The sequence below is a fragment of the Neopelma chrysocephalum genome, unplaced genomic scaffold (assembly GCF_003984885.1).
Source record: "Neopelma chrysocephalum unplaced genomic scaffold, ASM398488v2 Primary Assembly neopelma1_96821, whole genome shotgun sequence".
In the NCBI taxonomy this organism is placed as follows: domain Eukaryota; kingdom Metazoa; phylum Chordata; class Aves; order Passeriformes; family Pipridae; genus Neopelma; species Neopelma chrysocephalum.
The window spans coordinates 199,233-216,407 of NW_020925465.1; the positions used below are offsets into that span (position 1 = coordinate 199,233).

The 17,175-nt window shown below is 39.2% G+C and overlaps 1 protein-coding gene across 1 annotated transcript in view; it reads right to left on the reverse strand.

Moving 5' to 3' along the window:
• The window catches only part of DGKQ (diacylglycerol kinase theta), an 85,387-nt gene that overhangs the window by 48,916 nt on the left and 19,296 nt on the right, over nucleotides 1-17,175 (reverse strand). Inside the window, exons 2-3 of the mRNA XM_027670267.1 lie at nucleotides 11,656-11,735; nucleotides 2,529-2,628 (exon numbers count right to left, since the gene is read on the reverse strand). Of these exons, the coding sequence (XP_027526068.1) occupies nucleotides 2,529-2,628; nucleotides 11,656-11,735 (180 nt within the window). The remainder of the gene's footprint in view (nucleotides 1-2,528; nucleotides 2,629-11,655; nucleotides 11,736-17,175) is intronic.

Sequence of the window (17,175 nt, forward strand, 5' to 3'; positions counted from 1 at the left end):
GTAAAGACAAAGTCAAATCAGAGGCCCTACAAAAAAAAATTCATCTTTATCAGCCCTTCCATAGTTCTTCAACTCATAACAGAATGGTGATCTCCTGTTCGAGCTAGTCAGGAAAGTGGATTTCTCTATGATTGCCAAAAAACCCAAGCTGATTAATTGCAGATACATAAACTTGGAAGAAGAACCTTTAAAATGTTAGCTGCCTCCTTCTCCAGTAAATCTGCTGTTCCTGGTCAATGCTTAATAAGAAACTTTTGTAAAGGATTCAACACTAAAAAAAAATGATTGGGTTACTCCTATTTCTCTTTCTTACTTTCCAGCCCTTCTCAGAAAGAAAAGGGAGAACAACTCTGACCATCGTGAAACCACGTTCAACTGATACCAGAATTCTGGTAGTAAAAATAGCTATCCAAAGCAATTAGTAATTGTCAGCAGAATTTGGAGTCCAACTATTGTAATTTTTGCCAATGAACTGCATGTGCTTATCTCACCAGGGGTTAATATACATGAATGCTCATTTCTGAGAACAGATGACCCCCTGTGCACCCTCAGCATTTAATACTTGCCTGAAAACTTTCAATTTCCTTTCAGGAAAATTTGTTTTATCTTAATTATGATTAAGAGTCCAGGAAAAGTTCTTAATTTCAGTATCAGATGAGAACACCATAACCAACAGTAGACTTGTAATATTAAGCTAAGTCATTAGAAGTAAGCAAAAAACCAGAATAAAGTTCAACTTCCCCATCTGGATTTAAAAGCACTACAGCTAAAAACAGCTGACTTCTAAAACAAATTCCAAAAGCATTTTGAAATGTAAAGGAAGATTCTTGTTCATTTTATGACCTTCAACCGCCCCTTTTAAGATACATTTTAGAAAAGTATCAGAGAAACAAGTTGTAGCCTTGTTGGTATTTGGAAAAAGGAATACAAAAAAAAGTCACACCACACAAAGTAAGAAAACTGTTTAATATATTTGAGGAACACAATTCAGAACTTTTAATGAACCCAGTAACCGTCACACTTGATGGGGCCCTGCTCTCCTGGAGATGGATAAACACCTGCCTGCCCATGGGAAGCAGTGAATTAATTCCTCGTTCTGCTTTGCTTGTGTGTGTGGCTTTTGCTTTCCTTATTAATCTGGCTTTATCTCATCCCATTTGCTCTCTAGCCGTTACCCTTCCAATTCCCTCCCTGATCCTGCTGGTGGGGGAGTGAGTGAGTGTCTGTGTGGGGCTTGGTTACCAGCTGGGGTTAAACCATGACAAATGGATACAATGCTAATACAGTAGAATTGAGAAAGTAAGAACATAAAAGAAAAATTTAGAAAGCTTGAACTAAAATTGCTCACTAAACTGAAGCTATTTTCAACAGTTAAGAGGGTATAGCTGGTGAAATTTTTCAAATTTTCTATCTCATGCCACACAAGTTCTGAGTCAATTTATTAAGACCGATGACCAGAAAATTCTCTGTATCTTTTGGACCATTCCACCAAACCATCCAACTCACTGTGGTGACTATATTAAGTGACAAATTCCCACTGGTCAGAAGAACATAGTTTGGCTTCATTATGCAACTCAGCAGACAAAAGCAGAAACAGAAATACTGCACCTCTGATCAAAGAGGAATGTTTCCCCTACAAATACACAGAGAAAACCATTTTAAATAAGACATTATCTTTAGCATAACAGCTATTTTAAAAGCACTTCAATCCCCTGCAGAATTGGTTCTTCACTCATTAGATTCTTTTTTTTTTTTAAACAGTTCATTCAAGGTAATATTCCTTTAAAATACTAAATTATATTTAGCCTCACAACATCAACTGAAGAACGACTAATAGACATTTAAGACAAAGGAGACAAGAGAGAATTAAGGAGCTACCCTACATCAAAAATCAGTCAAGTACTCATGCCAACATGTATTTCAAATAAAAATTCTGGTGTTTGGGTGATTTCTTTCATTACTGTTTTTTCAGAGAATCCATGTCAGAACACTCAGAGCAGTACTATTTTGACAAATAATATTTTCAAATATCTTTCCATTGAAGGTATCTCATCCTCATTACAACTAACAGACATTTGAAACTAGTAACACAGGAAATTCTACATTCTTTCCTAGAAACATGAATACCTGATGATTCCCTGTATCAAAAGCTTCCCCTGGAAACAGAAATAAATCACCTCAACAGGACAAGTCTTTTGTTATAATAGCTTCTCATCCTTTGCACATCTCAGGCATGGATTCATTGCACACCATCACCACCACAGACTTACTCAGAGTAAGTTGGAGGAAAGATGAAAAGAGCGTACAGGTTTGACAGAGTTCGTGCTTTATTCAAGGCGATTGATTTATTCTTCCTAAATCTGAAGTTTTCATGATCAATGAACAGATAATAAACAAATCAGAAACGTCTCAAATGTTGCAAGAGCATGTGTGTGTATACCCACACACCCTGGAGGTATGCAGCGTAAGGAAAGTGCACTGTCACAGGAGAACACACAAGACGGCTGTACAAGGAGGGTTTAAGTTACCTTCACATCGAAAGGCAGGTGACTCCAGCGACTTCCTGCACACAGTGCAAAACTTTCTTTTGTAATGTCCTGGAGGCCCAAAACAGTGTGCAACTGGAACCTGCCAGCAAAGAATGCATAAGACATCATCAACTTCAACTTCCAAAGTGTCAGTAAAAATTCACAGAAGCCGCTTTATCTTCCAACATGGGGCAGTATGTACAACATACACTTAACTAAGCACAAGAATAAATGCACAGGCAAAGCATCCTTTAAAAGAAATCATACTTAGAATATATTTTAAATATCTTAACTGTTTTTTAAATCCTTTGGAATTAATATGTGTTGTATATATTTTTCAGTGCTGATCAGCTTCTTGATGATTCACAGCAACATGAATCCAAAGGCTTCCTTTGGGACTTACCTGCAAACACATTTCTTCTCCTAAGTATTCTTAATTGAATCAAGGACAATTAAAGAGTAACAGTTGCAATGGCAAACAAAATACCCTAAAGGCACATTCAAGACAGTTTTTAAAATCTCAGTGTTGCCACGGTTCAGTACTCTCCACATGCTTTTCACCTCTTCTCCCAGTACAGCCCAGCCAACTGGTAGGTCAGGACAAAGGCATTCATTGGTCTTCCCCCACCCCATCCAAAGCTTCAAAGGCTGAATGGTACAGAGATCCAGCTCCTAAGTACAACCATACAGAGGTTCCTGTTGACTGTAGGTGCAAGATGATACATTACAATACCCTCTTGCAAGAGCTGTATCAATAGCTTTAGCAAAGGTATTTCACTTATCTGAAAATGTAGGGGGTTTTTCTTGCTTAGTGATTAATAACGAAGATGACAGTAACAAAGAACTACAGAAGAAGAGAAGAAAAATGAAGATTAAGAAACATTCTTAAGCTTTATAATTGTTCTAGAGACCTCTTCCTACAAGATGCACAGCTTTGTTAAACTGACATTCACATTAGAAGGATGGAACCTAATGGCATGTTTAAAGTCCTAGAATCCAAATGAGTTCCATAGGAGGTTGCCATGATTTAGGTATTTAGTATTACACATGTCACAGGCCCTTCTTCCTATGACAAACACATCAGACTTGTCTTCTAGTTCTTGCATCACCAAAAAAAAAATATTTCCAGTAAAAGTTGACAAATTATTACTTAGGCGTGACATGAAATTTATCATTTCCAGTAAAAAGTTGGAAATAATGACTAAAGATACCCGTAGTCACAGATAGCTTCTTTTCTTCCCAGATGGACATTAAAACAAGCCTCCGAAGTTATTCAGCAGGATTTGAACTTTCCTCCTTGTATATTAGGGTTTTCCTAAGAACCACTAGCAGCAAATCTGACACATGATTTGATGACCCCAGGGAGTCACTTCCAGTTATAAACGTCTAAAATTCCCATGCGTATTTTTGCCTCCGAAAGCGTGGGGACAGTAACACTAAACAATCCTGTATTTCAAGCAGGCACAAAGAAAGAAGTGAGATAAAGTTTTGCCAGATGCAATACAAGGAGGAAAGAACGTTGCTGGAAGTTTGATCAAGAAAAATCAGTAACCCCCAAACTGCAAAGCATGTGGTTCCTCCAGTCCTCTTCAGAATTAAGCTTTGGGAGATAAAGGAGGATAAAGAGAGGCACAAAATACGCCTGTGTTATCCAACATGAACAAGATCATGCACAGCAGCTGACCAGTGAAAGAGAGTCACCAACTCACTGCCCCAGCAGACCGTGTTGTCTGGAGCAATTCTTGGTCCCTGACTGATCAGGAAATTGCCCGTCCAGATCTCAAGCTCCACACCAAGCTGGGCTGCCAGCTAGCCTACCGAAAGGATTTCCTATTAGTATCTGCAATGTGATATATTAAAAAACATCATTGCCTCCAAAAGCTTCAATTCTTAACCTAACGTACAAGTTTGGGTTTTAAAAATACAGACAAATCCTTCTTGTGGGTCCATATCCTACTCCCATCATTCTCTGCAGCCCTCCAGCTCTAACTGACTCAAAGTTCATAGCTGACTTGCATTATCTTTGGTTTTTTAAATCAGAATTCTCTAGTCATACAATGCATGTTTACAAAAAGAATTAAAAAAAAGAATATTCTTGTTGGGAAAAAAATATTCTGGAGAGCCTGGGGAACTTTAATCAAACTATCTCAGATTAAGTTCAAGGTTCATAACCCCTGCCCACTCTCCTCGCACTTTCATCTTACTTCTTCAAGAGAGGAAAAAACCAAACCTTTCTGTACAGTAATAAACAAGTTATCTGGCTCAGCTATTGTGGAGGTAGTGCCAGAGTTGTATTCTTGCTCTAGCTGCTCCAAAAACTAAGGTTTGGTAGGAGAAGGCTACTTCCACAAAATTCACCCTACAAAATGAATTGATGTGCAGAAAGAGATGATGAGAACAGCTTTGTTAGCACAATCTCAGCCAGACACTGCAATTGCAAGGAGTACTGAAACACCCTTTTGAGATTTTTTTCTGGTAAGCTTTTCTGCACATCCCAACCTGTCTTCAGGTTTCAAGTGTCACCTTTAAGTCATTTGCCTGCCCTATCCCTGCCACAGCCCCAGGCACAGTGGAGCCAGAATTCCCCTTGAAATCAGACACAGAGGAGACCTCCTTTAGCTCTGAATTGGTGAACAAACTGTGTTGGACTCCCAGAATGAGCAACCAATCCCTTCAACAACCCATGTTTGAAACACAGGGGACTCTTCTTCACTGGTCATGAGCCTGACAGAAGTCAAACTTATTCAGGATCTGACTGTACTTATCCAGAAAACTCAAAGGAAGAAGACTAAGTCTAAATTCTGCAGTTGTTCAGACCATAGTGACAATCCTCTGAAGTCTTAAGTCATTGCCAAAAAGAAGGGAAAAATTTGCAGATTGAAATGTTAAGGTAGGTGGGGGGAGAAAAAGGGGAAAAAAAAAAAGGAAAAAATCTGTTTCTTCAACTTCTTCCTTTATGAAACAAGTCAAAGAATCTTTGTTTATTATATGTGTTATTATTAACTTGCCTTAGAAGTGACAGTTTTTAAACCACTGCAGAGTCTGATGGAAAATGGGATAGGAATAAGACAGAAAAAGAGAAAAAGTAAAAGAGCAAGTATAACATCATGAACACATCAATTACATAATGCTTCTCCCAACATTTTTTTGTTGCTGAACAAGCTCCAAGCACCCAATACATTAGGAAAAAAAAATAAATCAAAACTCAGACTGGGAAAGCCAGTGAGGCAGCATGTCAGAATACAAAATGTTACATATTATTCCTTGGTTTATATCCACCTGTATAAGTGCAGGAAAGTACAGAGACATAAGGTGGCCTACAGAGAAAAAGTTAATAATTTATGAGAGTTTAAAACCATTTTTGCAACACAACTACTTAAATTACCTTATGAAAACCACTAAAATCGATTTCCACAAAAAAATACAGAAAATTTCTGCTAGTAATACCATTAAATGACATCTAAGTGCTCTTGCAATATTGATCTAAGCACATCAACAGAAAGTATAATGGAACACTCTGCCATAACCTCCAGAATGACTTTGCACTCATGGACAAGGTACTCCCACTTCCTGTTCTGTTTCCTGCCCTCTGTTAAGAAATGCAAGGCATTAGAGAAAGTAACACATTTCTGTAAAAGCTCCTATCAACCTGTAATAAAATTTGATTCTATAGAAACCTAAAACTTAATTTCTAACTCCTTCAGTGCAATCTGTGCAAATGAATGGCAGTTCTGCGCCATAAGAAAAGAACAGCAACAAACCGCTCTTAACATCCAAACTTTGGAAGAAAAAGAAACCATAGAATTGTTTTGTTCTGGTAGGACCTTTTAAAATTGTTCCTTATCCTGAAAGGCCACAGGGTATCAAACATATGGCCAACAGTTTATCATGAATTTAAGTGCTCTTCCACTAAGGCAGAATCATAGTGTACAGAGCAGCCCAGCTACCATCCACACCCTCTGATTTGTGGGTAGAGGCAGGCCAGGTCGTCTTACTGGTCTGCAGCCTTCAGGATACTCCAGCAGGGGAAAAAAATACGGCTCCAAGAAGGCCTATTTTTTACCCAGTAGCAGTTTCTTTTCTACTAGCTCAAGCAGAAGGAAGTTTTAGTTTGAATTCTATGGCAAAAACTTCCAGGATCAAAGGGGAATGAGAGAAATACAGATATACCAAATGCCAAAGTGACAGCTGGTGTCTTGGGCAGTCTAAAAAAAGAACTACCTACTAAAAACTTTTTCTAGTCCTACATCTAGATATTATTTTGCCCATGCATCTTCTTCCCCATCACATCAGGGTGACTCGTACTTGGCGTGACTTTGTAACACACACCAGAGAGACTGAGAAAGCAGGTCAGCAGGACCTGAAGTAGTGTGGAGCTGAACAGCTTCCATACAGGAAAGGTACACAGAAAGAAGGATACAAACACTCTCAACAACAGCCTCTAGAGACTGAGTAAAAGGAATTTAACTCAAGGTCACCAGTTCTCAGTTCAAAAATGCTGTTGCATTTTAAGGATAAGCACAAGGAGCTTGGAAGCAACCATCTTCTTTAAATTCCCAGAAGGGTAGCTGCATGGGGTCATTCACCAAGACTGCTTCAACACAGGACCAAAAATATTTGCTGGTAACAATTAAAATGGTGTTCCTGAAACAAAATCATGTAGGGATTATGATGTTTCAATGCAAAAGTACTTCCCTATCTAAAGTTTCTAATATTCACTCCCAACACATAAACCTTTGCTCTAGGGAGGTAGATAGGGTGATCACACCTGACTACACCTGATGACTGTTCTGTCCAGGTTAACATTCTAGATTATACCCTCTCTGAGAGAAGCTATCAACTTTGTGATTCAACTTTTCCTAGTATTGACATATTTTCAATTACTTCCTTGTTACTCAGTAATCAGAAAGAGCCCTTTTATTTGTTTGAAACCTCTCTGATTTAGAAGCAAAATACTTCTGCAACTTCAACACACTCTTTGCTCTTGAATGCTCTCCCTATTTTTTTCTCCTTTAAGGGACAATGCCTATCACTTGCATTCAAACTGATATTCTTCCTCTGAGCACTTAATATATGAATTGGTGTTTAAAGGCAACTTAAGTACACATTCTGTATGGTAGTTCTGAAATGAGATAAGAATACAAAGTTAAATGGTGTCCCGACATACCATAGAACAGGAGAGACAAGAAAATAAATTACTTAGTTATCAAAATATTAATTGGGGCTAATGCAAGGGAATAATGCACACATTCATACGGAACCTCACCATATCCAGGATTATTTGTCTCCATGCTACAGATCTCTGTGACAGGACATTTGGCCTTATCTACTCTAAGCTCTCAAGGACCCTTTGGATGGGAACTATATAATGAATCCATATAATTTCAAACCAGGAATATATGATACTTCTACTCAAAAGTAAGACCTGTGTAAAAGCTTTCCACTGCAACTAAGAGTTTCTTGGAGTGGTATTTTTTGTACTGGAAAGAAAAATGATATGCAAAAGTCAGTCACTTCTTGCTTTTACTGCTACAGAGGAAATCAACGTCCACCTCCTTTTATCAAGATAAAGAGTTAAAAGAAACAAACACAGTGATATCCCACAATGGTTCTGAAACTGAAGAGTCACTGATAGAGTTTTACAGGCTCCCAGGCAGCTTGCATCAAGTTTTAACAGAGCATACTAAGCTCTCCTGAGTTTATGAACTTAGGAGGTGCTAGCCCTTCCTTCCCTTTAACCCCGAGGGAAGGGTTTAACCCCGAGGGAAGGGTTTAACCCTTCCCTTCAACTCTGAGGTTCCACTTCAGGGAAGAAAAGGAGGAAATATCAATGCAGTGCCAAAATTACCAGGGAACAGTTCTAAACTTCTATGCCTTGTGGCTGTTTGACTCTAAGCTACTGCCTTGCTGAAACAACACAAGCATGAGTCAGGTGTTGGAGAACTAGAGACAGACCTTCTGGCCAGAAGGTGGTCAGCACTATCCAGCAAGCACCCAGGTAAAATCACAGAACCGTAAAATGGTTTGGGTTGGAAGGGGCCTTTAAAGGCCAGTGAGTCTAAATGCCCCTGTAGTGAGGAGGGACACCTTAACTAGATCTGGATGTTCAGAGCCCCATCCAAACTGGCCTTAAGCACTTCCAGGGATGGACCATCTACCACCTCTCTGGGCAACCTGTGCCAGCGTTTCACCACACTTAAAGTAAAAAATGTCTTCCTTAAATCTAATCTGAATCTATTCCCTTTTAGTTTAAAACCATTACCCCACCTTGTCCTACCTCTACAGGCCGTGCTAGAAAGATCTACTTTCAGTTTGTTAGGAACTGACCCAAATAACCATCCTGCCCACAGCTGAATTCAGCAACCAGAGGGAGAGACTCAGGTCAGCAGACAAGAAAAAGAGCAGACTGCCCTGCAAGCGCCATGATCTTCCCATTCACTATCACAGCTAACAAATGTAGTGGTTTTCCTTACAAAGGAAAGTCTTATTTTTAGCATAAAAAGCTCCAGGAGAAGATAATGACCCAGACTAGCATTTTTCCATTATAGTCAACCTGGCTTTAAGAATAAAAGCACACAAGGAAGTCTCGTGAGCAGTCCATAAACTCTCCTTAAAATGGAAATACTTAGGAAATCATTACCAATGATACCAGCAATGCACCAACACACCAATAAGGAAAAACAAGCACAGCAAATACTTAACTTCACTAAAATACAATTTTTCATATGATCTCACTTCAATTTAGTTTTCAAAGTGCAGTTATATACAAAACACACACACTCTTCTACGGTAAATCTAAGAGGTAAAAAATTTGCAATACAGCTTCAATTCCAACCTAATAAGGGAAACCAAAACTTTACATTTCACACCCAAAGAGGTCTTATTTTTACTGTTATTTTGTTTTGTTTGGGCGTTTGAGGGTGGATTTTTTTTTGTCCCATTCCCCCCTTTTTATTTAAACATGTACCACAGAGTAGGCAAATACTTATGGGAACGTAGGAAAGAGAGGGCTTGAATTTGGAAAAGTTGCTGAGATCTTACCAGTGGAACAAATCATATCCACTGCAAACTTGTTCAGAAAACCTATCTGTGAAGGCTTGTTTTGAAACATCATGACCTGGAATACCAAATGCAGGTGACAGTGATTTACACTAGTGCAAAAAGTTCTTAGGGCAGCCTTAAGAACGAATTCCTCAAGAGTGATCTGAGGCTGGATGCAGTTGTAGCATGCTTATGACTCTGTGGGCCTTCACTTGACCCTGGGAAGGAAACCCTACTGTCAGGAATAAAAGTTTCCACAAAACATCTGCTGAAAAATTATTTGCTGCTGGGCTGACTTAGTATCAAATGACACACTCAGATGAGCTTTAACAATTGCCATCTTCTCTAGATGCAATCCAGGCAATTAGAAAAAAAAATCCCATTTCTGTAATACCCTGAATATTGACATAGCTGAAGGAACTATAAAAAAAAAGTCCTACCAGTGTTCCCTCCTACGTCAGACCTTTTAATAAATAAATAATAAATAATCTGAAAGGAGAGATTAAGCAAATAAATTTTCCACAAATTGTATGAATGATTGTCATTTGGTTTTTGCTCTGTTATATTTTTTAAGCAAAGGCCAAGTTCAGTATTTGCTTTGACAGGGCTTGCATGCAAAATGATATCTCCCATATGGTGGACGTCACTTGTAAAGCAGACCAGGATTAATGCAACTTGGATGGCCACGTCAAGGAGGACAAGACTGTCCAGAACGAAAAGTACAAACCAGAATTTTCCAAACTTAATTGTTATAGCTCAAGACAGATAACACAAAAGGCTCTTTGCAGCTAAATACAGCAACACTGAACTGCAAACAGTTTAAGGGACTGACAACACCACCCAGATAATCATCCTTGCTGTCCAGTAAAATTCAGGCTTACCATTTACACATAAAATCATAAGATAAATTTTATGTTTTGAGGCAGGTAGATTATGGGGACTGACAAAAGAGCAAAAAAAGTTACACTGACATCTACAACTGATGCAAATGGAAACATTAGTAGAGTTTAAATGTAGGATTTTTACCATATAAAAGCAAAGGAATAAATACTATTTTGAACAGTGAATTAAATTTAGAGCAAATCCAAAAAAGAAGCAGTCAGAAATTATTATAACTCTGACCCTCTGAATTAAATCCCTGTTTTCCAGTTGTATTTTTGCCATCCCCCCAAAGGCCCTTACAAAGACACATATATCATCTGATTGATTATTCTTCTTCTCATGCTACAATGACTGATTGCCAGCATACTGAAACAGCAGTAGATGCTAATTCTTAGTAAAAGCATTTCTCACTACCTACATTTCCCGCTACCAGGGAAGTTCTAAGATTTACAGCAGTATTTCTTACTATTTCACTGGCAGCTTTCTATGTCAACCTTTTTGACGCCTAAGATACACCTCTCAAGTTGAAAATTACGTAAGGAAGAAGCAGCACGTTGGCAAGGCCTAGCAGCACTACTATCTAGACAAAGCATATTTCAGAAAAACAGATAGGTAATTTTTCTCTATTCAATTCCTATAACCCAAGCTATATATTGCTTAAACTTTCACGTCTTGGCTCCTGCTCAGGCTTCCACAATATAAAGGAACTTGGAAAGCGTTTTAGGACACAATGACTTTATTTAGGATGCAGCAATCAACAGAAGACAAACATGGCCTTTTTTAAGGCAGAGAAGCTTCAGTGTCTTCCCAGTAATATGTAACTTCTGTAATAAAAAATTGGTGATGTGCACAGTTTACTTTTATGACACATGGTATGGTTTTCGGAGAGCACTGACATCAATCAGTCTCTCCAGTTCATTATTGTGAGACTTCCAGGTAAGGACACACAGTAAGAACACCTAGTAATATTTAAACAAAGCAAATAACTGGTCTTCAAAGACAGACTATCTACAGCTGCTCATAGCAGGAACTTTTCAAAGGAAGTGTAGCTTTGCCTTTGAGCAGCTATAAAAGCCTCAGTGATTACTAGCACAATTTATGTATTATGATATTAAAATCCCACTGCTATACTACATCATGTTCATTTGTGATAAATTTGGGCTATTATCCAAAGAAAGAGACAAGCCAGTGTGAGCTTACTCACCCTTACAAGGCTGGGAGCAATACATGAGCATGGTATCTTGACATTCTTGAGGCACTTTTCATGAGACATGAAGTTGCAAACTGTGGAAATAAAATAAGAACCATGAGCAAATCTTCACAAGCAAGGGACTTTGTGAAACACAAACAAACAAAACCCCATATGGAGTAAAAAACAATTAGGAACACATTTTTTTAATCACATTTGCTGTACCCTGGGTTTGAGAACGTACATGATTGTTGCACTTTGTGCAGTGCGTGAACTCCGACATGTTTCTTTACTAAGATATTGGCAATGGAAAAGCAAAGGAGATTTTATCCCAATGCATTACAGGCAAGTTATGTCCTCCCACACTCTCTCTCTGTAAATATCAAAACGAGCTCTTAAATTTCAAAAGAAGTTTTAAACAGTCCAAAATAGCTCTTTGATGTAGCCAAAGCAGATGGACATGCTTGAAAGTGAATTATTCTACAAGGTGGTGCATGTGACGTAAATAAATGGGAGAAAACAAAGTATTGTTACACACTGAGCATAACGGACGAAGGAGACAAAATTAAAGGTCACCAGTTGCATGCAGCTTCGAAAGTCAAGAGCAACTAACTGTTTCTCTTTTTACAGGTTTATAATTCCATCCAAGCACCAGAAAGCGTGCTTTCAACCATGACGGTGTTTGAAAAAATCACTTCTCATGGGGGGGGATATTTTCCACCGCTTCTTACCATGGATTTGCATTACATTAAGCTGTGCAAAGAAAAGAAGGGATGCTTTATTACATTCCCGCCATCTCAGATTAATTAGGAACTAATAAGCCATGAAGCTATGGATTTAGAGTTGTCCTTACTTCAGAATTACTCTCCACCAGTTCAAGCGTGAAGCCTTATGCAGACGCTTGGGCCCTGACCTCTTGTGTGGAAGTGCAGAGCTCTCCCAATGCCTGGTCAGAGGATCACTCACCAGCAGCAACCTCACCAGAGAGGTTTTCACACCTCTCTGCTTTTCAGAAGCACACTGCACCACTTGCTAACTTCTAGACGCATCTGAAAACACTTCCAAGTGCTTCAGACTTCCCATCCATAGCCCATTGCTGCCACCGATTGTATTTGCTAGTGCCATCAAAAGCAGTCAAATTCCTCTCCTCCCCCTTCTCCTGCTCATTGACTTCTGATTGCACAACACTGCATTGCACCGTCTTCCATGCCAACTGAGGCATTAAAATCCAGGTCCACTTCTCTAAGCAACTTGCTGCCAGCCCGTGCAAAGTAATTTTTCCTTTTGGTAGCACAAAAAGAAGGATGACTACTTTCCCATTGGCACTCATCTTAATGTCAGCAGTAGGCAGAGTTTGTTTTTCATTACTCTGCAAGTCAGAAGAAGAAGCACTGCAAGTCACTACTGTGTACAAACATGTTGTTCATCATCCATGACTGAACCCAGAGTGATTACTGCACCAATGAAATAAAGTAGGAAGGAGCAGAACCAAATCTTCTGCTGGGTGACATGAAATGTTTGCATGTCTTTAAGGCTGATGGCATGGATTCCTGAGTGGGAACGCCCCCTAAATGGCGTAAATAAGGGGAGGAAACAGTCAAGAAAGGATGATAAAGCAGATTCTCAGAGCCGAAAATGCAAATGTTCAATATATTTGGAGGTGGTCTCTATGCTGGAAGGGGCACACAGCCCTTCAGTGCAGAGAAGACCAAAGAGAACAAAGTCATTGTCCAGGCAGAAGAAAGATGAATCTCCTGCTCCAGAAAACAGGTATAATTCCCCACAGAGAACTGGTGAATTCTCATCACTTATGTATGTTATCTCAACGTGGATGTAGTGATAACGTAACTTAATGATAACACAACAAAACTTACTCTCACCTTAGGTCACAGCAATATTTCTACTGATGCTTTTAGGAGGGTCACCTGCTTGCTGTGAGAGCAGGTCTGCAGAAGCTACAGGAAAAAAGCCCATTAGCAGCTATTCTGAAATTTACCACATACATCCCATCACCAGTGGAAGACATCTGCCCCAGCCACTTGTTTAGGTGGCCTCTTCACTATCCCAGAATGGTGCCCAAAGCTCAGCTGAAACCTGGCGAGGTGAGGGGAACTGATCTCTGCAGGTAGAAGTATCGTGACAAAGGTCCTGATGGCTTCCAACCATGAAAGGCAGAGAATGACACTTTGACTATAAACTGGCAGATGTCAAGAAGTTCATGAAAAGGTGAGGTGTAGTCAAAGAGGAAGCAGCAATGACTAATGAAATTCAGTGAAATGACACCGTTTTCCCTCATTTTTTTAAATTCAGAAGCAGGTTGGCTAGAAAGGAAGGAACAGAGCAAAGTGCTGCAGACTGATCACAGAAATGTTATGATCTGCAAGGAGCAGCAGGCAACTGAAGTCTGCAAGGCCACTATCTTCAATTGGCTACCAGATTTAAGTGCACACAGACTCAGTGCACAAGTAAACTGAGCCCTACACAAACAACTAAGGGAATTCAGAGAATAGCCGATCAACAGATCTTCTTCCACAGACCTTGAGAGATGTTCTCTACCTATTCAGCCAACTCAAGTCACTACACAATACCACTCAGTTTTTTCTTTGCAGTGACAAACACAGCAAAACATGGACCTGCATAAAGACAGTAATACATGGTTCAGCTAAGAAAACATCTCATGGCATAGAAAAAATACACTAAACCAGCAGCTTCAGAGAAGCAGTAAAAACAAAAAGTTTCAGACAAGGAGCAAAACAGGAAGGTGCATAAAGGTTCTAACTGTTCAAGTACATACAGAAAAAAAACAACACGCAAAATAATTAATTCCCTAAGATTTCAACTGAAAAATTGAAGCATTTGCAAATAATCCAATTAAGGAATATCAGGAGACAAACAGTGGGAGATAAGGAGTGCCCAAACAGAGATGATAACATTCTCCACAAAAGATTTTCACACATTTTTTTCAGGAGGTACTCACACACTCCCTCCTCTGCTTGTCACATTCCTCAGGAGGTGAAATTACTCCTACAAGTCACCATTTTGTTTTTATTTTCCACATTCCACAAAGAAAGAAATAAACCCCAAATGGCAGCAAGTAAAACTGAAGCATTAACAATACTGGGGGTAGAGGGCAGGGGAATTCTGAATTCTTATCAATAGTCCCAGAGAGGCAACACAATCAAGCCTGAAGTTCTGACAGCCAGGAGGGGGTTTGTGTTTTTTAAAGGGTGACCTTTCATTAGGGAAAATAAGCCAGAAGACACTGTGTGTGAAGTTTCAGGAGATTAAATGCAAAATTTTGAGGAAAAAGCATTTAAAGGAAGAGGGCAGGCTGTTCTCTTTAGAGGAAGAGGATTTCTTGATGCTACAAACTTAGTGATGAGCTACAAGCAGACACATCTATGAATTGTCTAAGTCAAAACAAGGCAATTTCAATTGCATCTTTGAAACATGCTATACAAAAACGATGGCCTCAGTCAAGCTCGAAAGCCTGCAGCACTCTGTGTGTTCTCTAGCCAAGCATCTTAAGCACTGCCAAAAGTACCCAACAGCATGGATGAAGGGAGAGACAAACACACAAAGTGTATTTGAAGAAAACAGTGCCTGCAGCCTTCAAACTGGACTTTGAATACAAGGCACCTATATCCAGGTTTAAGCTGTATGAAGTTATTCAACACTGACAGAAGATGAACAGCCACGATTTCAGGAGACATTGTCAGAATCTACAAATTCATTTACTTAAAGCTTTAGGGGACTTTACATGGTCTCTCCAAGCACCTAACTGTATGCTTAGGCATTCAGCAACCATATTTGACAAGTTTCCCTTGTTCCCTTCCTCCATTCAATAACAAATTACTTCCTTCTTGTGAAAGATTAGTTATTCCCACTGCACAGCAAGAAGCCATGTGGCCATCAGGCATCATCTTTGGGGTAATACCATATCTCAATTTTGCTGTTTTTCAAACATAAATTTATTTGTAAATTTGCATTTTAACATGTTGGCCTTCATTTAATTTTTATCTTTAACGATTGTATTTTTAAATCTAACTTTACATTTGTTGAACACTTTTAAAAGCAGAGTTACCAAATTGCTCTCCGAGGAGGATAAAGGAACATCAACACAAAACCAAAATGGATTTGATCACTCCTGGAAATGTGACACAAGACTTACTGTGGATCTGTTCACTGTGAGAACTGATTTTGAGCTTAACAAAAGCACATGCAAGGTAAATTGCAATTCCTCCTCCAACCCTCTGTTGTCTGGATTTGTTGTCCTGCCTGTCACCTTCTGCCCCTCTGCCTCAGGTTTCTGCCTCTCAGTTAACTTGCAGCAGGAGCCACAATCAGCATTAAGGAACACTCTCCTTCTCACAACAATTCCCTTGGGTTGAACTCACTGCAGGGTGCCACGGCTCATGGGTTTTGCAGATTGTGGTCTACTACTCACACAGGAGCCATCAACATTGTCATGGCCACAGGTCATACTGAGGACTCTGAAAAAGAGAGCTCCTTCACCTGAAGACAGAGGCAAGTTCCAGCAGCCGAGCGCTCTCTCCGCGCACACCTTGTAGGCACAGAGCGAACTTCAGTAACTCCCAACAACACACTGTTTTGGCCAACTGGCATTGCCTGTCACAGAGCCAGCACAGGGAAAATGTCATACTCTGATATAAACTGACAATACAACAACTCAATATTGCCTGGATGACTTGGCAAATAATAATAATTTCATTTTGTTTGGCATTACTTATGAGTGCTGTACCTCACTCACTTGCATTCCGCTCGCTTTCACCAACCGTAACTCCCAGCAAGTGCCTGCCAATGTTCCTTCTAATCTTTTAACAAAGGTTACAGATTACTGAATGACCTAGCTGACTAAAGGGCTTATTCTTGTTTTTGAAACAAACCATTAAATCAGTCAGGAATGGCTTAGAAACTCAGAATTGTTTTGCCCAGCTATGAGAGCACAATAAATTTTTCATTTCTGGAAAACTTAAGTGCAATGCATTAAGGAACATACCCAGTTTATCAATGTGAATATAAATAAAACTAAATTAAGAGCAGTAATTCTCTGAGGTATCTTGTTAAATATAAGACTTGGAAGCAGTCCCTTTCTTGGAGAGTTTACTGGAATGGATGGCCTGACATGTGTAGGAGTATTATATAAATGAAAAATCTCTAGAGTTCTCTACAAAAAGCCCTATTAATGCACATAGATTACATGAAAGAATTACAAGGGGGATTAAAAAAAAAAAGGCAGAAATGAGAATGTGCACACTGTGATTTTATATTATGGCACAGAGCTGGCCATAATTTTGTGTCACTCCATTCTTTTCCTAATAATATCTAGCATTCCATTTGCCTTTTTTTGACAATTACAAAACGGACACATATTTCCCCAGATGCATCATTACAACTCTAACTTCATTTCCTGCCTATCCGTAAAAGCTGACTCAAGGCCCATCAACTTGTGAGACTACTTTCCCCACTTCATAAACATCACTTTACATTCAACCATTCCAAGCAATAAAATGA